This window comes from Bufo gargarizans, chromosome 7, assembly GCF_014858855.1.
Source record: "Bufo gargarizans isolate SCDJY-AF-19 chromosome 7, ASM1485885v1, whole genome shotgun sequence".
Lineage (NCBI taxonomy): Eukaryota > Metazoa > Chordata > Amphibia > Anura > Bufonidae > Bufo > Bufo gargarizans.
This window is the reverse complement of record NC_058086.1, coordinates 49,584,407-49,610,042: the sequence shown is the minus strand read 5'-3', so window position 1 is coordinate 49,610,042 and position 25,636 is coordinate 49,584,407. Positions and strand designations below refer to the sequence as shown.

General features: G+C 46.5%; 1 protein-coding gene across 1 annotated transcript; it reads right to left on the bottom strand.

Annotated features, from left to right (window-relative positions):
* Window positions 1–1,579: 1,579 nt before the first annotated feature.
* CFAP57 (cilia and flagella associated protein 57) lies at window positions 1,580–25,611 on the bottom strand. The gene is made up of 23 exons (XM_044301551.1): window positions 25,558–25,611; window positions 24,735–24,915; window positions 23,232–23,548; window positions 22,846–23,138; window positions 21,763–21,922; window positions 21,522–21,674; window positions 19,209–19,348; window positions 17,820–17,985; window positions 17,259–17,372; window positions 16,883–17,095; window positions 16,279–16,452; window positions 15,731–15,892; window positions 14,378–14,533; window positions 14,200–14,293; window positions 11,060–11,250; window positions 9,977–10,150; window positions 9,569–9,727; window positions 8,991–9,134; window positions 7,870–7,986; window positions 6,016–6,150; window positions 4,096–4,239; window positions 3,737–3,872; window positions 1,580–2,073 (listed from the first exon to the last, which is right to left on the bottom strand). The coding sequence occupies exons 2-23, from the start codon at window positions 24,889–24,891 to the stop codon at window positions 1,889–1,891; spliced, it is 3,684 nt and encodes a 1,227-aa protein (XP_044157486.1). The 5' UTR covers window positions 24,892–24,915; window positions 25,558–25,611; the 3' UTR covers window positions 1,580–1,888.
* Between the last annotated feature and the right edge of the window lie 25 nt (window positions 25,612–25,636).

The following is a 25,636-nucleotide window of genomic DNA, read 5'->3' as shown; positions in this document are numbered from 1 at the left end:
ATAACCATGTTATAACGGAAAGCCATAACGCTGGTGTGAACCCACCCTCATTGCTGCCTGCCGCAGTGTGAAAAGGTGGTATGTGTATGTAGCTGTATAGTGGCCCCCAGAATAAATTGTACTGGTGGGCCCTAGGCACCCCAGTGATTTACCGGACCTCACCAACAAAGACGTTCTGCAGCAGTCGTATATTATAAGGAGTAGTGCACCCGCCAACTGTGAATTAGTAAGAAGGTCATAACTCACATTGGACATCTCTAACCTCTAATATGCTTATAATTTACAGTGTGGGGGAGGGGGACATTACCTGTATATAATATACAGTGTAGATGCCTCCTTTCACTATATAGAGATTATCAGACTGAAGTTGTGGGGTCACCTGTAGAGGGCGCTCTGGGCAGCAGCTCACCTGTATACACCAGGACCCCGACATCTGATGCATACATTGTGTAATCGCCCCACCGAGGGTCTGATAATCCTCCAGTGACTCCTGGCACCTGCTCCACAGACAGGGCATTGTCTTTGGTCCCGGCCGTGACACAATATAACATTGTCCGCTGGCACTGCCACACATATAGTGCATTGTTTACGGTATTACAGTCTCACTTCCATTCGCCTAGATGAGGGCCAGCAATGAGATCACCCTGCCCCCGGCCATCTGTCAGGTTCATATAATGCAGCGGACCATTATAAATGTTACATTACAAGAGGACGCGCTCAGGAAAATCGCTCGCCATACATTCAGTACTGAGGGATTTTTAAAGTGGCACTCCCCCCGCTACAGTAAGGCGACATATCTGCTGTTTTATCTGGAAACCATCGACATGCTGCTGTTCACGGATCTTTTTGGAGTCTTGCTGCGTTTTTGCCGCTTGCACACTCAGCTACATAGTAATTGTATAGAAATTGTGGGATTTTTCTCTTTCCCCAACTTCACAAAATATTCGAGAGGTAAATTGCGCTGGAGAGAGCCCATTTATAAAACCTGCGCTGGGAGGATACTCAGGATATGCTGCTGATACCACCGTGTAGACTGATACAATGTAACAACACATCAGAAGTGTGAACAGGACATGGTTAGGCCTCTACTGTTATATCTGAAGAGGTGAAGTAGCCGCGGGGACACGAGATCATGGCTAACAATCTCATGTGTATGTGACGTCCGCTAACCTGCTAGACCGGGTCTAGTAAAGGGGGTCTCTTCCCATAATACTTTATATGAAGGGTCACTTCTACCAAGAGACGAACGTCCTGTCTGTGGGGGAAGGGCTGATGGGAACCTACAGTCCGGGAAATCGCTCACAGCTCCAAAGTGGCGTCCAGAACGACATTTCCTCTAAATGACAGACGAGGCCGATATAATCAGAGCCCTTCAAAGAGCTTTGTCCTGGAAAATCCCTGCTATAAAACAGCCGCCAGTTCATATCATACTGTTCTCAATCTCCACTTTTTATCATCAGGTCATTTTCATGTCCAAAATATATTTTTATAGTTTTGTTTTTCTGATACAGAGCTCCAAACCCTCTGCACAGACGTAGAGTTACGTGATACAATTCTATCAGTAGGGGGCGCTTGGACATTTGCAGTATCACTGGGAGCTGTATATCCCCCCATATGCAGTGAGCTCCCCCTAGTGGCAGCTGAAGGCAGCCCGCCCTTTATGACTTCTCCCTCATATACTGTACGCTGGATTATCAGACTTTGTACATTAGCAAATATGAAGGTGGGCCCCATAGCTTAGGGCCACTTCAGAAAGCATGTCATCGAACGTATGATGTCATCATTACACACAGTCACATGTGCAGTTGTGGACAGTTATATGGACAGACATATTAGACCACGACTGACGCGAGATTGTTTATTGGCGTTATAATACGGTTCTGGATGATCAGGCGGTGAGTGACGGTAACCTCCCCACAGAGGGCGGTCTGATCCCCGTCGTCACATCCTGTGATTGAAGCAGGTCCCGTAACCGTTTGATCTCCAGCTTCTGCATTTCAATGATTCTTGCCGTTTCTTCCTCGATGTTCAGCCGCAGCAGCCCTGGGGATTGCTGACCGCCAATGGAAGACCCTGTCACAGAGAACACAGCGCAACATGGCATCAAACAACCTGGCGGAGACTATGCTACAGCCTGTCCTGTCAAACTCAAGTCACATCAAGAGCTGCAATCACTGTTCTGTTGTCAGATCTTAACTCATACCAGAGTCACATCCAGAGCAGCATTCACAGTTCTGTGGTTATATCATGCCCTTTACTCTATTCACAGCCAGAGCAGCCTTCAGAGTTCTGGATGCAACTGTGCTATAAGACGTGATGTAACATCGGGATTGTGAATGCCGTCCTGGTCGTGAATAGATTATAGGAAAGGGTTTAACATCAGAGCTGTGAATGAGGTTTTGGATGTGACTGCAGTATAAGACATAAGAAAACATCAGAACTGTGAATGCAGCTCTGGATGTGACTGAGGTATGTCTCATTAGGTTCATTCACTCCCCAAACTGCATTCTCAATTCTCCTCTTACATCATGTCCTATACTCCAGTCACACTCCATGCAGTATTTACAGTTAGGACGTTTTATTATGTCTTATACTTCAGTCACATCCAAAACTACATTCCCAGTTCTTTTCTTGCATCATGTCCTAAATTCTATTCACAGGCTCCGCCTCTAATGCCACCAGATGTAAGGCAGCTATAAGTCAATGTTCGACCCTTTAACTAGGCCTTGAGACAAGACTTGGATAATAAATAAGCCAGCATCTCATCTGCAGATAAGAACATTGACATATAGCTGCCTTACATCTGGTGGCATCAGAGGCGGAGCTTAAGAGCTCATTTGCATCCCTTTCTTCACAAAATTTCAGAGGAGCATGTATGGCGTGTAAGTCTCCTCATGCCAATTAAGGCGTTCTCTACCTAAGGAGTGATTGTACCCCCAAATCCTTGCTGAGCTCCATTAATGCAGTTGCTCTGCGCTACACTGCACTCTTCTGCACTACACTGCACTCTGCTGTACCACACTGCACTCTGCTGTACCACACTGCACTCTGCTGCACCACACTGCACTCTGCTGCACTACACTGCACTCTGCTGCACCACACTGCACTCTGCACCATACTGCACTCTGCTGCACCACACTGCACTCTGCTGTACTACACTGCACTCTGCTGCACCACACTGCACTCTGCTGCACCACACTGCACTCTGCTGTACTACACTGCACTCTGCTGTACCATACCGCACTCTTCTGCTGTACCATACCGCACTCTTCTGCTGTACCATACCGCACTCTTCTGCTGTACCATACCGCACTCTTCTGCTGTACCATACCGCACTCTTCTGCTGTACCATACCGCACTCTTCTGCTGTACCATACCGCACTCTTCTGCTGTACCATACCGCACTCTTCTGCTGTACCATACCGCACTCTTCTGCTGTACCATACCGCACTCTTCTGCTGTACCATACCGCACTCTTCTGCTGTACCATACCGCACTCTTCTGCTGTACCATACCGCACTCTTCTGCTGTACTATACCGCACTCTTCTGCTGTACTATACCGCACTCTTCTGCTGTACTATACCGCACTCTGCTGTACTATACCGCACTCTGCTGTACTATACTGCACTCTGCTGTACTATACTGCATTCTGCTGTACTATACCGCACACCGTTGCTCTACACTGTTTTGCTGTGTGTGAAAATGAGAGTAACAGAAGAACAGGAGAATCATTACCTTTGGAGTCTGCCAGGCTACTTTTCCGATTCTTCCTTTCTACCCCAAGTGCCACCTCCAGGTCGTGGACCTTTGTACGACTGACCTTCAGCTCTCGACGTAACTCATTAATTTCCTTAATCAATGTTACATTCTCCTGTGTGAGACAAAGGCTGACGCTTCAGAGCGGAGCAGGCGTCACATTGTGCTCTATTCTGCTAAGTGATCCAGCTGCGGCTGCAATGTGTACGCACAGCTGGAGTCAGCGAGAAGGGCGAGCGGCAAGGACCGTGAAGGCACTGAGTTCATAACGGGACCCAGTCAGTAAGTGGACTGTATCTAAGTAGTAAAGGTATGAGGTAATAACCCCCAGCATCTACCTGCATGACCCGCACGTTATCAGCGCGATGGATCTCAGTGTCCTTCACCAGCTTCTTCTGTAATGTGCTCAGGCTGCGCTCCAAGTGCTCCCGCTGCCGGGCGTATTCCCGCTGGATGTCCGCATCTATGCCCACAATCTCTGCCTGAGAGGACGGATAGGTAAGAAACTCACAAGAGGCTACAATGACTGGAACACAACCGGAGATGCCCAGCTCCATAGGTCACGGCCACCTGGCACCCGGTGACCCAGAGACCTGCCTAATACACTGCCTACAGGTGTCAATGTATGCGGCTCCGTGTAATAGGTCAGGATTGCTCCTGCTGCTTCATGGGATTATAAATAGACCTAAGGCTACTTTCACACGGGCGTTTTGGCTTTCCGTTTGTGAGATCCGTTCAGGGCTCAGCGGTCCAAAACCGATCAGTTTGCCTCCATTCCATCTCCATTCCGCCATTCCGGATGGCCGCCTGCAGCGTTTTGGTGTCCGTCTGACAAAACTGAGCCAAACGGATCCGTTCTGACACACAATGTAAGTCAATGGAGGACGAATCCGTTTTCTATGACACAATCTGGCACAATAGAAAACGGATCCGTCCTCCATTGACTTTCAATGGTATTCAAGACAGATCCATCTTGGCTATGTTACAGATAATACAAACGGATCCGTTCTGAATGGATGCAGATGTTTGTATTATCTGAATGGATCCGTCTGTGCAGATCCATGACGGATCCGCACCAAACGCGAGTGTGAAAGTAGCCTAAGTACAGACCCTTATATATGACATGACATACAGACCACTGTACAGGCATATATGTATAGAGCCCTAAGCAGGTGATATATACAGGAGGTATATACAGCCCTCTATACAGGAGGTATATACAGCCCTCTATACAGGAGGTATATACAGCCCTCTATACAGGAGGTAAATACAGCCCTCTATACAGGATATATATACAGCCCTCTATATAGGAGGTATATACAGCCCTCTATACAGGAGGCATATACAGCCCTCTATATAGGAGGTATATACAGCCCTCTATACAGGAGGCATATACAGCCCTCTATACAGGAGGCATATACACCCCTCTATACAGGAGGTATATACAGCCTTCTATACACGAGGCATATACACCCCTCTATACAGGAGGTATATACAGCCCTCTATACAGGAGGTATATACAGCCCTCTATACAGGATATATATACAGCCCTCTATATAGGAGGTATATACAGCCCTCTATACAGGAGGTATATACAGCCCTCTATACACGAGGCATATACACCCCTCTATACAGGAGGTATATACAGCCCTCTATACAGGAGGCATATACACCCCTCTATACAGGAGGTATATACACCCCTCTATACAGGAGGTATATACACCCCTCTATACAGGAGGTATATACAGCCCTCTATACAGGAGGTATATACAGCCCTCTATACAGGAGGTATATACAGCCCTCTATACAGAATGTATATACAGCCCTCTATACAGGAGGTATATACAGCCCTCTATACAGGAGGTATATACAGCCCTCTATACAGGAGGTATATACACCCCTCTATACAGGAAGTATATACAGCCCTCTATACAGGAAGTATATACAGCCCTCTATACAGAATGTATATACAGCCCTCTATACAGGAGGTATATACAGCCCTCTATACAGGAGGCATATACAGCCCTCTATACAGGATATATATACAGCCCTCTATACAGGAGGTATATACAGCCCTCTATACAGGAGGTATATACAGCCCTCTATACAGGAGGTATATACAGCCCTCTATACAGGAGGTATATACAGCCCTCTATACAGGAGGTATATACAGCCCTCTATACAGGAGGTATATACAGCCCTCTATACAGGAGGTATATACAACTCTCTATACAGGAGGTATATATCTATGGACTCACTGCGTCGCTCTCTTGCACGTATTTTGAGTACAGCTCCCGGATATTGTCCTTCAGCTTTTTAGGCTCCTGGATAAATCCGACACAATTGTGCAGATCAGTCTTAAAGCGTTTCACCACGGCTTCCACATCCCGAACCTGCGGAGCGGACAGAATCCACATCACATGATGATAAAAGATCCAGAGATCAGAGCAGAAAACATCCACCATCATATACATCACTAGTCACTGCTATATGTGCGCCGCTCGTGGGGTCCACTGTACAGGTAACTAGAATCTTTCTGTGGGGAGGAAAGGGTTAAATTCCACTAAAAAAATCCTGAATGACAGGGTTCTGCACATGTACTAGAACATGGAGAGAAGACCTGCATTATGATGGAAACGTATCTAAGCGCCTCGTGTACAGGTTATGTACAGATCAGTGCACGGGGTCCAGGGCTTCATCTGCACAGTCTTGTTGTATATAGCACCCCCTTCCTCGATGTCGTCCCCTTAACCCCCCCAGGCTCTTGTTGTATATAGTACCCCCTTCCTCTATGTGGTCCCCTTAACCCCCCAGGCTCTTGTTGTATATAGTACCCCCTTCGTCGATGTTGTCCCCTCAACCCCCCAGGCTCTTGTTGTATATAGTACCCCCTTCCTTGATGTCGTCCCCTCAACTCCCCTGGCTCTTGCTTCTGTGGTCTCTTTCCCCCAGGGTCTTGTTGTAGATAGTACCCCCTTCCTCTATGTGGTCCCCTCAACCCCCCTGGCTCTTGTTGTATATAGTACCCCCTTTCTCTAAGTGGTCCCCTCAACCCCCCAGGGTCTTGCTCTAAGTTGTTTCTTTTCCCCCAGCGTCTTGTTGTATATAGTACCCCCTTCCTCTATGTGGTCCCCTCAACCCCCCAGGCTCTTGTTGTATATAGTACCCCCTTCCTCGATGTCGTCCCCTCAACCCCCCAGGCTCTTGTTGTATATAGCAGCCCCTTCCTCTATGTGGTCCCCTCAACCCCCCAGGCTCTTGTTGTATATAGTACCCCCTTCCTCTAAGTGGTCCCCTCAACCCCCCAGGGTCTTGTTGTATATAGTACCCCCTTCCTCTATGTGGTCCCCTCAACCCCCCAGGCTCTTGTTGTATATAGTACCCCCTTCCTCGATGTCGTCCCCTCAACCCCCCAGGCTCTTGTTGTATATAGCAGCCCCTTCCTCTATGTGGTCCCCTCAACCCCCCAGGCTCTTGTTGTATATAGTACCCCCCTTCCTCTATGTGGTCCCCTCAATCCCCCAGGACCTTGTTGTATAGTACCCCCTTCCTCTATGTGGTCCCCTCAACCCCCCAGGCTCTTGTTGTATAGTACCCCCTTCCTCTATGTGGTCCCCTCAACCCCCCAGGCTCTTGTTGTATATAGTACCCCCTTCCTCTAAGTGGTCCCCTCAACCCCCCAGGGTCTTGTTGTATATAGTACCCCCTTCCTCTATGTGGTCCCCTCAACCCCCCAGGCTCTTGTTGTATATAGTACCCCCTTCCTTGATGTCGTCCCCTCAACCCCCCAGGCTCTTGTTGTATATAGTACCCCCTTCCTCTATGTCGTCCCCTCAACCCCCCAGGCTCTTGTTGTATATAGCAGCCCCTTCCTCTATGTGGTCCCCTCAACCCCCCAGGCTCTTGTTGTATATAGTACCCCCTTCCTCTATGTGGTCCCCTCAATCCCCCAGGACCTTGTTGTATATAGTACCCCCTTCCTCTATGTGGTCCCCTCAACCCCCCAGGCTCTTGTTGTATATAGTACCCCCTTCCTCTATGTGGTCCCCTCAACCCCCCAAGCTCTTGCTCTATGTGGTCTCCTTCCCCCAGGGTCTTGCTCTCGGCCTCACCTTCTGCCTTTCCCTCTGCATCTCCCGTTCGGTGGCTTTCAGCTTCTGCTTCAGTTCAGTGATGTTCAGATCCAGCTGTGTGTTCTCCTTATGGAAACGCTCCAGTTCAGCCTCCATCTAGAATACAGAAATATTTCTGATCACTTCAGTGGAAACATCTGACAACATAAGAGATCTGTGACCCGTAAATCTATGGAAATCTGATATTATATGGCTGAGGTTGCTTTCCCTATAAGTGCAGGGTGGACAAAGAAGAGAGCGGCCCATATTAATAAAATCTAAATCCGACCCCCTCTAAGAGGCTCATTCACATCTCACAACCCCAACCAAATCACTGGATGCCCAAGTATTTGAGTACCCCTCCCAAACCCTAGTGCCAAAACTAAATTAAAGCCAACCTGCTCCGTATCAGACAGACTACAACGAACTGCCATATAATGCCATATTCAGCCCACATAATACCACCATATAATGCACAAATAAGATGCATAATACAAATATACTTTTAGAGTCCACATAATATAGTCATATAGGACCCTGCATTAAACAAGGGTGCTAGGCAACTGTCCAGTTTGCTGACCCTGGTTTAAAGGGGCTGTCTGGTTTAGAAACTCACTCTGATATACAGAATCAGGAAATTCTGGTGCAAAAAATGGCCGGGGCGAGTCTCCCTTCTGGATCCTTATTTATTACTCAATGTGGAGAGTGAATACTAAGAAAGTGTCTGCTCTCAATGTGAACGTGTAATGCTCATGTCTCCTATGGAGGCGCTGCAGGGAAATGGAACAATTGCAGCTAGTTTTCCCCCAAAAATTACAGATGATCACTCGGGACTCCATAGTGTGCCATGAAACGCTTCAAATACATGGAGTAAAAAAAACAACGCTAAAACTATAGTGCGCGTAAAGGAGGCCTATGGCTGGATTCACATACGCAGTTTCTGGTGCATTTTTTTTTTTTTTTGCCAAACAGAGGAGTGGATGTAACAGAGAGCAGACGTCCTTCCTTCAGATGTTTTCTTCTCTTATATTCCACTCCTAACTTTGAACAAAAACACGGCATCAAAACCTGCAATCGTGGATCCAGTCATCTGGGGCCAGAGACCAGGGCGGCCATGTTACCTCCTGGATCTGCTCCTTCATCTCTTTGATGTCGTTTTCTCGGGGCTCGATCTGCTTCTTCAGTTCCTTGATTTTATAATCTAGAACAAATTTGAATTTCTCCAGTTCCTGGTTCTTCTTCTTCAGATCGTAGATTCTTTTCTCCTGGATCACAAATGACACAGACATCAGGATGTGAAACCTAAGGAAGCTGGGTCGGACTGGCCACAGACCCTACGGGAAAATTTCCTGATGGGCCGATGCCCAGGGGTCCGCCCTGGCCCTCCTCACAGCAGCTGGCTGGGTACATAATGATCTTATGCACATTAATTAATGCTAGGAGCACCAGGTACTTATGTACATGGCCAGCAGCCGCAGGTGCCCTCCTGAACTCAACTATATCACCGTCCTCAGTATTGTATCCTGCACTGTGGCATTTAGTTCTGCTGGGGCGGTATTTTGTGCTGCAGTATGGTATTGCTGACCCCGCCAACTTCTGTATCTCAACTCTTCAAAAGTCTACTGAACGCATTAGTCAGGGCAGAGTAAGGGTCGACAAATCTGCTATTTATGTGCAGCAAGCTGTCAGCGGGGCTCACCTTGTCCTGTATGGTCTCATCCCGCTCTTGGATCTCTCTCTTCAGCCCCTGAATGTCTTTTTCTAGAGACTTGATGACGCCCTTCAGCTTCTGCTCCTCCATCTTCATCCTCTCAATGTCGGCCGCCCGTTCTTCAATGTCTTTCTGCAGACTGCTGAACTACAGGGGCGAGACGTGGAAGACGATCAATACTGAGATGGTGGAGGAGATTTACTATCTGATATGCGGGACAAAAAGTTTTGGGATATGTGCGAGAGAATAGTTATTTTGTAAGTTTTATATACGTTTAAAATGGATAGAGGATTTCGGGCTGTTTTCAATAAAAGATCAAATGTTTTGATAGTTGCAGATAGTTTGGCGCTTCCCGATGTCCGACTCACCGGCATACACCATATCTACATGCTCTACCTTTTTCCTCATGATTCCACTCTCCCCCTTCAGCCGCAGGGAGATCTCCCTCTCCTCCCGCAGCCGCCGCTCATATTTTATCTTGATGTCCTGGATCTCTCTGTCTCCATCCTCTTCTATCTGCTTCTTTGTTTCTTCTAATTCTCTCAGCTGCTGACGAGCTTCATCCTGAGCCTGAAAAAAGTGCAGCAAATTAAAGCGTTTTCCGATTCCACAGCCCGGAGTCCATTAGCGGGAAGCTCAATGTCTTCCTCGACTCCAAGCACAGGCAGAACACTGGACGGCGGACACTTTTCTCCTTTTCAGTAACCCTGCCACGTGTATGAAGAAAATCGACCCGAATTTCTATGCACATTGCTCGTCTGAGTGCAGGATCAGCACCAGGATAGGCCATTACTCTCGGCACCCTTGCCAATAGGCTGTTTGAAGGGCCAACGGTGCTTGTGTGGACACTTCAGCCTCTTCATTGTTTACATGGGTCTGTCTAGCTGCATGTCATCTACTTAGTAGGAAGTCCAGATCACTTGAATGGCCTGAAGCTGCAATATCCTGACCAGTCACTACTAAATAAACAGCCCCATGTAAAACAATGAACGTCGGTGTTCTGATCCTGGACAGGGCCTTTAATCCAGCTGTATCATATAGGCACTGAAATCAATATATAAGTGCTGTCAATTTCTAATATATTATTTACAGCAATTTCTCAACATTTTCAAATTCTCTGCTTGCTGTCGGTCCATAATAACGCTGTTGTTTACATCCAGGAGGTTTATAAACCGTCCTTACTATGCCAAAGAGGACTGAAAAGGAATGTTTCCACCAACTGGTTGTTTGCTTTAATGGCCCTTATTTGGGGACCCCTGTACCTTTTTTATGAAATAGAACCGATCCTGTGCTCGCCAGAAATCACAACACAGGAACTTCCAGTTCAAGAAAGCCCTTTGTTCTAGACCTTGGAGGTGATTCCGTCAGACGGATATATTTTATTATGGAGCCTGTGCTTATGATAGAAAACCTCCTTTAATGTACAGAGATATCTATGTGGCAGCGTCTCCAGTAAGTCGTACAGTAAGTGGTCCTCACCTGCTGAAGCTGAGCCGCCTTCTCGTGTAGCTTCGCCTCGTAGTGCTCGGTCAGTTCCTCCAAGGCCTGGCTCTTGCTCTCCTCCAGTTCATGGAGCTGCCGCTCATCCTCCTCCTGCATCCGCTGGGACTTCACCTGCAGCTCCTGGTACTTCTCGTACTCCAGCAGAAGCTTCTGGTTATTTGCCGTCTCTGAGGAGAAAAAGGAAACATCCCAAGAATAAGGGCAAAGTCCCAAACATCAGATCAGTGCAGACCAAATCATGGACGACTATCAGCCCCAACATCCCATCAGCATCGAAGCTTCATGTAGCCGAGCACAATGGGGCACAGGGCTCCGGCAAGTAAAAGTCTACTCTATAGGACCTCTTTAATCCTGTTCACATGTGCTGGGTACTCTGAGGTCTGATAGGTGTTCCGTAGGTCCTGTTAAAACTGGCTGAAATATGAAGGCGTTTTCCTGCATTTATTCTCTCCCATCCCTGTTATAAGTATTCACAATGTACTTAATTTGTACTTAGACTTAAAAATCTACCGAAATTTCCAGTATTAGGGCTTGTTCACACGACCGTATATATTTTGCGGTCCGCAAAAAATACGGATGATGTCTGTGTGCATTCCATATTTTGCGGAACTGAACAGCTGGCCCCTCATAGAACAGTCCTATCCTTGTCCATAATGCGAACAATAATAGGACATGTTCTATTTTTTTGCGGAACAGAAATACGGACATACGGAAACGGAATGCACACGGAGTACCTTCCGTTTTTTTTTTGCTGACCCATTGAAATGAATGGTTCCGTATACAGTCCACACAAAAAACGGAACGGACACGGAAAGAAAATACGTTCGTGTGCATGAGCCCTTAAGTGCAGGTTCCGTGATGCACGCCACATTGTATATACTCCTCTCCCCTCTGCCAATCCCTTCACTGGCTCCCCATTGCCCAGCAAATTCAGTTCAAAATACTAACAAATACATACAAGGCCGTCCACAACCTGTCCCCTCCCTACATCTCTAACCTCCCGATACACCACCACACGCAATCTCTGATCCTCACAAGACCTCCCTCTCTCCTCTTATCACCTTTTCCCACAATCGCCTCCAAGATTTCTCCTGCGCACCCCCCAAACTCTGGAACTCGCTGCCCCAACATATCAGACTCTCACATACACTGAAAACCCACCTCTTCAGACAAGCCTACAACCAGTGACCCTGCTGCCTCTATACTGCCACGACCCGCTTCACCCGCACCTACTGTGTCCTTCTCCCATACCATGTAGAGTGTAAGCCTCGCGGGCAGGGCCCTCTCTCCTTCTGCACCAGTCTGTAACTTGTCTTGTTTATGATTAGTGCAATTGTCTGTATTATGTATGTGCACCGCTTATCATAAGTACAGCGCTATGGAATGAATGGGGCTTTAATATTAAATAATAATATGTCCCCTTCTATTCACAACCCTTACATTGGTCCCATGGTTATCTTCCTGCATTCCACTTCCGCAGTGTATGAGATGCCATCAGCAATGTAACATACATGGGGCTGGGTAATGAAATAGGCGTTATTGCACAGAAGGCCATATTCGGCGTTATAGGCGTGAGAACCTCTCCTAATGTGGTGCATGCTGGGAATTGTAGTTTTCAGTATCCTGCTGAAGTGACAGATACACGTCACTCCAATGATAACACAGCAGTGGACACTTGAGATGATGAGGAAATTGGTAACAATTGATTGATTTGACTATGTAAGTTATAAGAAAAAAAGTTTTGGCAGGTTTTTTTGGACACTTGGAAAACCTTTTTAGAGTACGTGAACAGAGGACATTCATTGAAAAAAGTTGCATAAGTCATATGTATTTGTCGTGGGTTTTCCTTGAATTTAAATTGGATTTCACATTATGCATTGGAATCCGTGGTGAAAACCTGCAACACACACATTTATAATGCACACCGCGGATAAATCTCCGTGTGGGTACGACTGGTAAAATCTCATCCACTCTGCTGCTATAGTAGTACAATTCTGTGCAGCGTATATACGCCACATGTGAACATAGACTCAACGGGGATCAAACGACTTTTTACATCTTTGTTTCCCCTCCGCACTGCTAGAGGATTCGCCTGATTTATGACGAGGCCTGTGTCTGGAGTGAACACTACTCCAGCCCGTGACTGAAATCGTTTTCACACCACTTCCATGCGCTTCCGGGTCCGTGCGGCCACTCCACAAAGGAGAGCACATGTCCTACTTTTGCCCGCAACACACGAATCGTGGACCTATAGAAGTCAATGGAGCACAGTTATTAAGAGACTTGTGACTATTTTAGTCATAAAATACTCGCAAGTCCCCTTTTTAACCGGCTTGCGACGAGGCACGAGTCTCATCATAAATTAGACCAGGCATCCTCAAACTGCGGCCCTTTAGCTGTTGTAAAACTATAACTCCCACAATGCCCGGCTGTAGGCTGTTCGGGCATGCTGGGAGTTGTAGTTTTGCAACAGCTGGAGGGCCGCAGTTTGAGGATGCCTGGATTAGACGAATCTTAAGGCAGTGCAACTAAGATGGGCATAAAAAGCCGATCCTAGTAAATGTGCACCGATGGGTCCAAACCACGATGCTTGGTGCACACGGCCGGCGTCTGTGTTTTGTAGATCCACAGTATGTGGTCTGCAAAATGGACACAGCCTTGTGACTACACCCTTAGGCTGCTTTCACACAGTCAGTGTTTGATCAGTGATTTTCATCAGCGATTGTGAGACAAAATCTGGTGCAGGTGAAAAACACAGAAAGGCTGGAAATCTTTTCATTATATCCGATTTCTGTGTAGGCTCCGCTTCTGGTTTTGGCTCACAATCTGTGGTGGAAATCACTGACCAGACACTGACTGTGTGAACGCGGTCTAACCTGGCACGTTTCCCACTTATGATGCCAGACTATAAAAGCAGCCATAATGGTTGATACCCAGTTTTTCCCAATACAAGTAAGAAAAACCAGCCTAGAATTGTAAACAACCGGACGGAAGAGGAAAGTCACTCGGATTATCTTCACAGGTGACTTTTAGATTAATTTTAGAGGAAATTAAAAATGACACAAGGAAATATCTGCAGGCAAATAAAGCATAAGGATACACCGAGTATCCGGTACCTAGATCCTGCAGCTCCCGGGAATGTCTCTCGATCACTTCCGCTAACTCGTCCTGGTGCTTCAGCTCTTGTTTCTCAGCCTCAGCTTTCAATACCTGAATGATGGGAGTGATACTTCAGTTTTCCTTGGCTGCCATCAGATGATGAGGATTATGGGGCACAGATCAGACATCTCATACCTGGTTTGTTGTTTTCAGAACCTCCATTTCCTGGATGAATTTCTCCGTCAGCTCCTTTAATTTCTCATTGTAGTTCATGTCTTTCAGTCGCAGCTGATACTCGCTCTCCATCTTCAGCTCCTCCACACGAGTCTTCAGCTCCAGCATTACCTGGTTCTAAGGTCAATTATACAAATACAATATTGTATTCAGTGATATGTGCTTCGTTTTCATGCGTTACACAGTGGACATTCACATCAATGGGTTGTCTGTGTAACACAGGATGGGTCCTCCAGAGCAAGAGAGCGTCTTAGTAACCGCGCTCCACACTGGCCAAAAGATGGAGGTCCTGAACAGAGGCCTCCACTCAATTAACTCCAAAATTCCTTTATTTGGTATTTGCAATTCTGTAGAACCCCTTAAAGGATAACTGTCACACTTAGACCCTAATTTCAATTTTCATATATGTAGTTACTAATAACATGATATTCCAGAATCAGTTACTATTAGACTGACTTACCCCATATTTAATAAGATTCAGCCCTTAGCAACCAGTCTGCATAAAACTGCAATTTCACTATTCAGTTAAGATGGCCGCCACTGCCCTCACCCTGAGGCTAATCCCGCCTGCCCTCACTAGCCAGTAACAATAGCCCCCCAAAAGTGTCAGTAACCAGAGCCCCCCTAAAGGGTTAATCTTCTGCAGCACAAAGGGGTCCTCTTATCACACGTTGCTGTCATGTATACACTGAGCAGACGGCAGATCTCCCTTCCCTGGTCTGCGCTGCTCCAACTCTGCATTCTCCAGCTCTGCTGAGTGAGGGAGTGTCTGCCAAGCGCAGGGACAGGGAGAAGTGCACACAGCCCAGGCACTGTTATCAGCTGCTGGGGAGGACCTGGCTTTAATCATTTACTTACAGTCCCTGGCTGTCAGGAATCTGACCCTGCACGATGCTGCGTCCTCCGTCCTTCAACAGATAGAGGGACCATGCCTAGCAACCTGATTTTAAGCACAGGTAAAAATAGGCAGTACAGGGAACAAAACTGTGGAATTAAGGGGTAATTGAATACACAGTGAAAAGTTGAAATAGGGCCACCAAGGAGATATTAAATCACCACAATCCAACTCTAAAAAAAACAAAATACGACAGTTATCCTTTAAAGGAGGAACTACATCAAGAGCTGATAACTCAGTGGAGCCTCCAGATGCCAAGGCTTGTTAGTCCGTCCTAACCTCTGACCTCCTGGGGTCCTCTTGATTCAGTGGAAATGCCACCCAATGTTACGGTCACAGGGTTACTAACCTTGTGTAACGCTCATCATTCATACAGATTGATGCACATAGATGTATGTGGTATTGAAGAGAATCCTCACCTTCTCCTCCAGGTCTGACTTGGTGATCAGGACCTCCTCTGCATATGTCAATTCTTTATCCCTCTTCAGGCCACGGCTCTCTTTGTCAGAGATTTTCCACACTATAAGGCACCCGTCTTCAGAGATGGACAGGAGATTCTGGTCATCATATGTCACCACCAGCTGAAAGGAAGTCAATGAGGGGCCGTGTTTACTGTAAGTCCCTGTCAGACGGACGCCTTACTGTTGTATAGTAAAGCATAGTTGACTCCACTCATCTATACAGAGGCATCCAGTAAAATAAAGTATACGGTCAACATATGCCACTGTATGCCCATAGTAGGTAGTATTTAGTGTAGGTTCCTGTCCTAAAGCGATCGCCTTGACCTTGGCGGACAGGCACAAATTATTTTGTACAAAATGTATTTGCCAAGAATCATTGATCACATAGCATTAGCATTAATCCATTCTGTATAGTGAGTATGGCACGATTATATTAATTTATTATTAGTGTTTGCAGAAATCCAGAAAAGACCCAGCATAAGCTGATCAGAAATCCCCGCTCTTACCCTGGTGACCGGTCCGGCATGTGCCTGGTACTCGTTGTATTCCCTATGAAGAGGTAGCGGGTATTTCATAGAGCGCACAGTCCCGGTATTTGTGCCAGTGAAAACCATGCGTCCAGAATGTGAGATGGCAACCGCCGTATACGTCACGTCAAAGGATGGTGCTTCCCGTGATATCTGATGAGGAAACAAATGATGGCACATGGTGATAATTATACCTATGCTAGGACTGGTCATACAGGGCGCACGGTCATAGTATCTCTGAGAATGATTAGCATTCATTTTACTGGGAAGTACGGTGAGTTACCCAGCGGTCCCCTACTCCCAGGTGGACATAACCCCTCCATAGATCTTTACTGCCAGACAGACTTCATGTTCAGGACTCTAGGAAAGCAGGGGGACTGGCAGCCATATTGGTGGCATCTAACTCTTCCAGAAATGGTCAAAAGTAATTTTGGATAAGGATCTTTATTCTTGAAAGAGTAATTTATTTCAATGTCTGGCAGGTTGGCTGTGGCACTAAGTGGAGGGTTCCAGATAATGGATCCTTTAGAGGCAATGAGAATGCAGACTAACGGCCTATATACAAATGCAAATACATCTTTACCTGCGAATCACTGATCTCCTTCAGTGTCTGGTCAGATCCAACAGCAAAGATGGTCTTGGAGTCGGGGGACAGGGCCACACAGCTGTAGTTGCAGGATTTCAGGACACACTCAGACTCCCTCTTACCGGTCAGTGAGTTCCACTCGTAGACCGCTCCATCAAGGCCACAGGACACCAGCTTACTGTCATCCGTACTCCAGGCCACGGAGCGCACCTGAGCCCAGGAGACATGGTGTCACAATCATGGCCACATTGGTATTACTAATGAGGTGAGGTATGCGCCATAGACAAAGTCTACTGGATGCCATTTAGGTTATTATTGACATAGTTACATCTTGTGACATGTAGGAAGTCCCAGTACGTAGACGCAGACGTACCTTTCCGTTGTGGCCTTTCAGGTTGACTACATTCTCGAATGTTGCTGTAGAGTAGATATGGATGACGTTGCCATTCACAGCAGCGAAGAGATGTCCTCCATGACTAAAGACACACTGAAGTGAGAGGAAGGTGAGACATGGGGCTGTGTGGGCAGGAATCAGAGCTACTTACTATAAGGAGTGATGTTAGATTTGATTAGTGTTACATAGTGAAGTATAATAAACTGGACCATTAGTCGAGTCCACGTGGAGTGGAAAAATTCCAAAGCAGATCCTGAGACAAATATGCAGCAATTTTACAGCAAGATCTCGATGTGCTACATTTAGGGGGTCATTTATTAAGACCGGTGTTTTAGACACTGGTCTTAATAACCCCTGCACTGGCGATGGATCCAGCAAGGAAGCTGGGGTAGATTTTCTGCCCCCTTTCTTTAGATTTAGCATGAGCGAGGAAAAGTCGCAGATTGCGGCAAAAAGGTTTTCCCCTCCTACTTCTGCACAGTAACCATACAATCCGGTCTCACCGATTAAATATGAACCAGTATAGAGAATATGCGTCACCTCTTTACATCCACGGACGTTGAATTCTTTGAATGACCGGATATCATCAATCAGCAGATTCATCAGTCGTAACTTGTCAGAGAAACCCACAAGTACACATAATCCGGAGGGGTGCAGGGAGATACTGAACGCCTCCTCCTGGAACTCCTTGTACAGATCCAAAGAGCTGACAATCAACAGGACAGAATTATTACAGGATGAAATTCACCTGAACCCTTCTACATCACTCGACCAGGGGCTGTGAATGCAATAAACCCAAGTGACCCAGAAATTACACAAGATCAGAACATGCAACTACTATACGGGATAGTGACTCAGCTCCAACCTTGAGACCTACAGTATATTCATCTTTGAACGCCAATTACATCTTACATAACACATCTAAATGACTGTGTACATAGAGTACATGACAATACTGATCCTGAAATATATCACTGTGCACATACATTAATTATCCTGTACTGATCCTGAGTTACATCCTGTATTATACTCCAGAGCTGCACTCACTATTCTGCTGGTGCAGTCACTGTGTACATACATTACTTATCCTGTACTGATCCTGAGTTACATCCTGTATTATACTCCAGAGCTGCACTCCCTATTCTGCTGGTGCAGTCACTGTGTACATACATTACTTATCCTGTACTGATCCTGAATTACATCCTGTATTATACTCCAGAGCTGCACTCACTATTCTGCTGGTGCAGTCACTGTGTACATACATTAATTATCCTGTACTGATCCTGAGTTACATCCTGTATTATACTCCAGAGCTGCACTCACTATTCTGCTGGGGCAGTCACTGTGTACATACATTACTTATCCTGTACTGATCCCGAGTTACATCCTGTATTATACTCCAGAGCTGCACTCACTATTCTGCTGGGGCAGTCACTATGTACATACATTACTTATCCTGTACTGATCCTGAGTTACATCCGTTTATTATACTCCAGAGCTGCACTCACTATTCTGCTGGTGCAGTCACTTTGTACATACATTACTTATCCTGTACTGATCCCGAGTTACATCCTGTATTATACTCCAGAGCTGCACTCACTATTCTGCTGGTGCAGTCACTGTGTACATACATTACTTATCCTGATTTATACCCTGTACTATACTTCACACATAGTGAGTGCAGCTCTGAAGTATGAATACAGGCTGTGCTCAGGATCAGTACAACATAAGGAGTGTAGTTCTGGTGCTGGAACCCCTGTCTGATATTGATGTCCTATCCTAGGGCACAGGTAATCAATCATCTGTTAAATCCTGGAGAACCCCTTTAATGAATTACAATAAGCTATAATGTAATGCTGAGAACACACATTAGTCTTTGGCAGGGGGTGTACATAGAGTCTATAGGGGGCAGATATACAGCGCCAGTACTTGTTCTCGTAGTTCCAGATGCGGACGGAGCGGTCCAGCGAGCAGGTGGCGATCAGAGGTTTGCGGATACACACACCGAGTCCTGTGATGGCGGAGGAATGCCAAGGCTCGGTCAGGAACTCAAAGTGAACGTCATCACTCTGCAAGACAAATAAATGGTGAGAAGACGATATATGGGGCGGATGAAGAGACGGAGAAGCAGCTCCAAAGACAGGACATTCAGCACATTGAAGAAAACCCCCATCTCCGTCACCATCTCCATCACCATCTCCACCACCATCTCCATCTCCATCACCATCTCCACCACCATCTCCACCCCCATCACCATCACCATCTCCACCACCATCACCATCTACCTCCTGCCTGAGGGGAAGACTGGAAGCTCTGTTTACAAATTGATGTACGAAGTGATTTGGATGCAGTCAGGAGGGGGCGCTGTCATCACATCCCCATGCATTGCAGCCACAGACTTCAGGCCTTCACACGCTGCAGATTTTGTTGCAGAATTTTTTGCGACTAAAAATCGGTTCCATTCATTGTAATTGGGCAGAAAGCAGATGGATTTCTACAAGCCCCATTCAGGTGAAAAGTCCTGATTTTCAGTAGCGGAAAAATTCTGCAACAAAATCCGCCGCGTGGGAAGGCGCCATTAGGCCTACAGCAAACAATTATGGTAGATCTCAGGTATAAACCCCTTCAGGAAGCCAGTGTTATTTAGGGTTTTGATTTTTACTCCGTTCACTGCACGGTATAAATATCATAATAAATGTATAATAAATGTTTTCTTGCCATTATGCCAATAATACTTTTATATCATTTTTATATTTTACAACTTTTGCACAATGAACACATGTCACAAAAAAACTGTTTTTGTAACAGGAGATTCCGGAAGCCATACCATCTCTATGTTCTGCGGCCGTGTAAGGACTTGTTTTTGCAGGACGAGTTGTAGTTTTCATTGGCGCCACATTGGGGCACACAGGGTGTCTCTTTTTGTTCCATGTTTCAGGAGGTGGGATTTTTTATGGTGTTACAGATGCAGCAATACCAGTTATGAGCAGTTTTTAAAAAATATTTTTAACCATAATATAGTGCTTTTAAGGAAATTTTTGCCACAAGGCCCTCGACCATACGATCACCCTCATCAAGGCTGTGCCTCTGGGGTGACAGACGGAGCCTCCTGTCTCTGTATCTACTCTTGGAGCAGGAGCCCTTGTGTCATTAGGCAGACGAGCAGCTGCTACAGCCGTAATGTGCAGAACCCGTATACAGCGTGTAGCGTGAACACAACGGAATACAGCCCCTTAGTGAAAGGGTGTGTTGTAGTCACTAAGAGGCAAAAAATCTAATTTTTAATGTACATCTTTCCCTTTTCTGTCATGGCTTCCCTAAGGCTTCGTTCACATCACCGTTCAGCCTTTCCGTTCTCGGGGCAGGAAAACGGAAACGACGGTTTCGGCACATAACTGAGCCGAACGGAGCCCACGGGCCCCATAGACTATAATGGGGCCCGTTAGGTTTCAGCTCAGAAGAAGATTTTGGAGCGGAGACAAAACTTGCGTGCGCAGGACTTTTGTCTCTGCTTCAAAAATCTTCTTCTGAGCGGAAACCTAACGGACCCCATTATAGTCTATGGGGCCCGTGGGCTCCGTTCGGCTCAGTTATGTGCCGAATCCGTCCTTTCCGTTTTCCTGCCCCGAGAACGGAAAGGCTGAACAGTGATGTGAACGAAGCCTAAGGCCTAGTTTCACCTTCACAAACATATTTTTACTCTCTCTTTGGATCTATAATAAAAAGTGAAGCAACTTTGCAATTGGTCTTTTTTAATATTCTTTTTATTAAATTTTTCCAATTAAAACAAAACAGATAGCATTTGATTGTTTACGGGCCTTGTTGGGATCGCAGTCCCTGTATGTTTTGTTCTAAACAGGTATAACGTAAAAAAATATATAAAATAACTTACATTATTTAATATCGAGACATCTAGATTAAATGAATTGTTTCATTTTGGTTATTATACAATTAATTTTAGATTTATTGGAGCAATAAGAAAAAATTGGTTGTGATGGTGACCGGAGCGTATAAGGTGAAGCAAGCAATTCTATGTGATGTCAATAACCCATAACCAGCGAGTCCAGCCCTGGTACATACCAAGGAAGATTTGCCATTCACAATATTGAGAGCTTTGTGACAACCTCTGTGAGGGTTTAAAAGACTCAGCTTTTCAAGAACCAGATACAACAAAGAAAGATCTTGCCAGAAGAGGACGACTCGAGGAAATGATATTTATTTGGGAGCAAGGCCTCCTCTTACCTTAGTGATGTCCGCTGAGGACAGGGCGATGCTATAGAGCTGGCTCTTCTCGGTGCTGATGATAACCGTCTCCTCGGAGGGGCTCAGACACATGCACAGAACCTCCTGCTGCTCCGACAGACCCGAGTCACTGCTGTTCTTATCCTGCGGGATCTGACAGACGGACAGCATGGACATGACATAATCTGTGGAAGGGTTGGATGAAAACATCTTCCACGCCGGCGTTGTTCTCCAGACTTACCTTAATGTTACGACCTCTCTTGTAAAGTTCTCGATCTTCTACTTTCTCAAACATGCAGACCGTGCCGGGACCGCCGGAGCACAGGAAGCCCTTGGAATAGGCCAGAATGGAATTGATGTGCAAAGGGGATGACGAGGAGCTGCCCAACGCAGAGAGGGCCCTAGAGAAGAACGGAAGGGACGTATTAGACATCCTGTATGACAATATACTCTAACCCCAAACATTCCTTTAATCCGGGCTCAGGGGGATATTGATTATCAGAAATTCTAGATTATTGGAACGTCACAGAAAATATAACAATATATAACACACAGACAGTCCAAAATAAAAAAGAGCAGAAGTGATGTCACAGACCATGGAGCAATGTGAGTAATAATGGCTTCCATCGGGAGTGGGGAGCGGGCACACAGACGTGGTTCTCTCCATGGATTATGCTCGGCAGCTTTGATAATCTATCATTTATTAGACCGTTTTTGCATATCCTACAGTCTTTTCGGGGACATCCCTTTAAAGGCTCATGCACACGACCATATTTTCTTTCCCTGTCCGCTCCGTTTTTTTTGCAGCCCGTATGCAGAACCATTCACTTCAATGGGTCCGCAAAAAAACGGAAATTACTCCGTGTGCATTCTGTTTCTGTATGTCCGTAGGTCTGTTCCCCAAAAAGTTTAACATGTCCTATTCTTGTCCGTTTTGCAGAGTGCAAAATACATATGGTCATGTGCATGAGCCCTAAGCAGGACTTCCCCTCAGCTACTGTAAACCCCAGCAAAAAGCTGTTTATATCCGTGGGCAGGTAGGTACCACATGTAGATTTTGCTGCAGAATTTCCTTTGCTCACTTCTATGGTGGAGAAAGCTGAGTGCTGTACTGTCCCCTAGAAGTGAATGGAGAAGTAATCGCGCTTGAGTACCATGTCTCCATTCACATAGGGGATTTGGGGACCCTCACTCTCATGACTGGTGAGGTCCTAGCAGTTGAATCCCCAGCAATTATACATTTATCACCTATCCTATGGTCAGGTGATAAACGTAGTCCATGGGCCACCAGCAATGGGGACTCTTAATGCTCTTGTTAACTTACCGTCCATCTTCAGAGGATGCTCTCCGTTTTTCGGGATGATGAAGGTGCGCGTTGGCTCTTCCCCCGATGTTGTGCTCCCAGCGCAGGTCTCCAGACTCCCACAGAAACAGTTTCCCGGTGTCTGTTCCACAGATGACCCTGTCCTCGGACAGCCATGCGTGGCTCAGGAAGTTCTGAGCTTCCACTTTTTGAAAGTTTGTCTGTTTCAGATTCCCATCCACGTAGCGAAAGATTTTGAAGACCCCGTGTCCAGTGACACAGATCTGGGAATTGTCATGGGGGTTGAAGCTCACCTAAAACATGGAGAGACAGGGATCAGTACACCCTGCGGAGCCAGACACAGCAGAAGCTGGGGCAACAAAAAAAAATCTATGTCAAGGGTTTACCTGGTAAATGGGGCTATTCTGACTGTCTGCCCTCACAGTCGCCATCACTTTTTGCTTCTCCCACATCCAGAAGATGATCTGCCACTCAGGGGAGCCGGACAGAGCCACCAGGTACTTGGAGTCCGGTGAGAACGCGATGCTGACAAACTCGTGCGCAGTGAATTCTGAAGCACTTAGGACTTTCCGCTTCTTGAACGGCATGGACGCCAAATCATAGATGGTGATTGTAGCCTTGTCGGGGGCCTTCTCTGACATGGCAAGGTAGCGGCGATTGGGGCTGATCGCTAACGCCTTCATGCCATGGCTCTTCTCTGAGCCTGACAACAAAGAGACAAGACTGATATATATATATATATAATCTTCACGTCTATGCTGAGGACATAGAGGCAACTTATAGACTGCTATCAGGTGAAGGGGCCCAAAGGGTGGATGTGCGTTACGCCCCTCTTCACTTTTCAGGCTTCATTCTAAAGATAGGACCTGAACCCATCAGACATTGGTGACATATCCTAGCAATATTCCCCCTATGTATGAGATGATACAACCCCTTTAATTAAAGCGATTCTGCACTTAAATTAACATTATTTGTTTTTACAAAAAAACTGCTTAAAGGGGAATTCCAGTAATTGTCCATTTTTCCCCTATCGACAGGATAGCTATTAGACTGGAAGTGGCTCAAATGCTGGGAACCGCTCTGATCAGAAGAATGTGGCCCTGTACCCCGCAGGGCCCCCCGAAATGAATAGAGTGGCAGGTCAGGCTTGTGCTCCGCTGCTCCATTCATCTCTATGGGAGCGCCGGAAGCATCCATGCACTGTACCTCACCATCTTCTCACGCCCATAGAGATGAATGGATCGCAGAGCACACGCCTGACCTGCTTCTGGGAGGCTCTGCAGAACAAGAGGTCCCTGTTCTGTGGGGGTCCTAGTGGAAGGACTCCCACTGATCTATTAGTTATCCCCTATCCTGAGGGTGGGGGATAACTTGAAATTACCGGAATCCCCCTTTAATGCAGCAGCAGGAGACAGAGAACAGTGCGGTTCATGTCTGTCAAGTCTTCTCTGCCATCAGTTCAGAGGCACGACCTGGGTCATCTGAGACAGACCGGTTGCTAAGAGAGAGCAGCCTAGCAACCACTTTGTAAAAACCGTGCAATGTATTACTAGCAACCAGTCTGTCAGACAGTTCCTGTGGAGAGGAGGGGCGAGCAGTCAGGCCACTCCGCATCTCAGCCTGCAATATCAGTCAGGTTTGTGGTGGAGTGTCCCTTAAGGCTACGTTGCACCAATGTCGCGCAACAATTTTTATAATGGCAGTCTATGGTGTCGCACTGCAACATGCTGCGACTGCGACAGTCGCAGAAAATCCATTCGAGATGGATTTTTCTGCGACTGTCGAGTCACAGTCGCAGCATGTTGCAGTGCGACACCATAGACTGCCATTATAAAAATGTCGTTGTGTAGCCCTAGCCTTAATCTGTGGCCTCAGAGGCCTCTTCCTACCTGGAATAAACTTCTGCCATTTCTGATCCACGTTATACTTTATACAGTTGTTTCCGGACGGGAATATCACGGTTTGTTCATCAAAGTAACAGATGTTATTGGCGACTTTTGGTTGGAGACCAAAGATAAAATGAGACTGAGCCACAATGACCGACATGTCGGAGGAAGGCGTCGGGTCGTCCTGCGGGAGGAGAGAAAAGAATATTTATAATGGCGAGATTGCTGTAGAAAGGCGGAACAGTAGAGCAGAAGCTATGGCAATCAGCTCCCCAAAAGACGCAGTCATGTGACCTCTGGACATGACGTTCCCTGACAACACCGAAACAGCGTTGAGTTTTATGTATGGAAAGACGTTTCTGTGTCTATGTATTGCAGCAGACCACGCTATATGGTGGAAATGATGAATATTCTGTCGTATCAGGGAGGCCGCAGTGATATAACCGGGCATGGCGTACAGACACACATGCTTTAAATCTATAAAACCGGCGTAAAGTCGCCACGCTGACACGTACAGACACACATGCTTTAAATCTAGAAAAACGGCGTAAAGTCGCCTTGGTAACACATACGACTATCCATTCCAGATCTGATAGAACCTTCTGTCATCAAATAAAGCGCAGACACAGATGGAAAGAATTTGCGCCACGGGAGTTACACTTTTAATATGTTCCCAAACTGGTTGCCTAGCAACACAGAAAGCCTGCAGAGCTGACACTTCTATGCTGTGCCCCATGATACAGTGTAGATAGGTGACGCTGAGGAGAAATCTACTATGGAGGCAGAAGATACAATAGACAGAAATCCCGATGGACGCTGCGCTTACCGGCTCTCCTGTGCGCTGTGCCTTCAGTTACCATGGAGACGGGACGCTCCGCCGCACAGAACGCTGGGGAGGCGCAGAG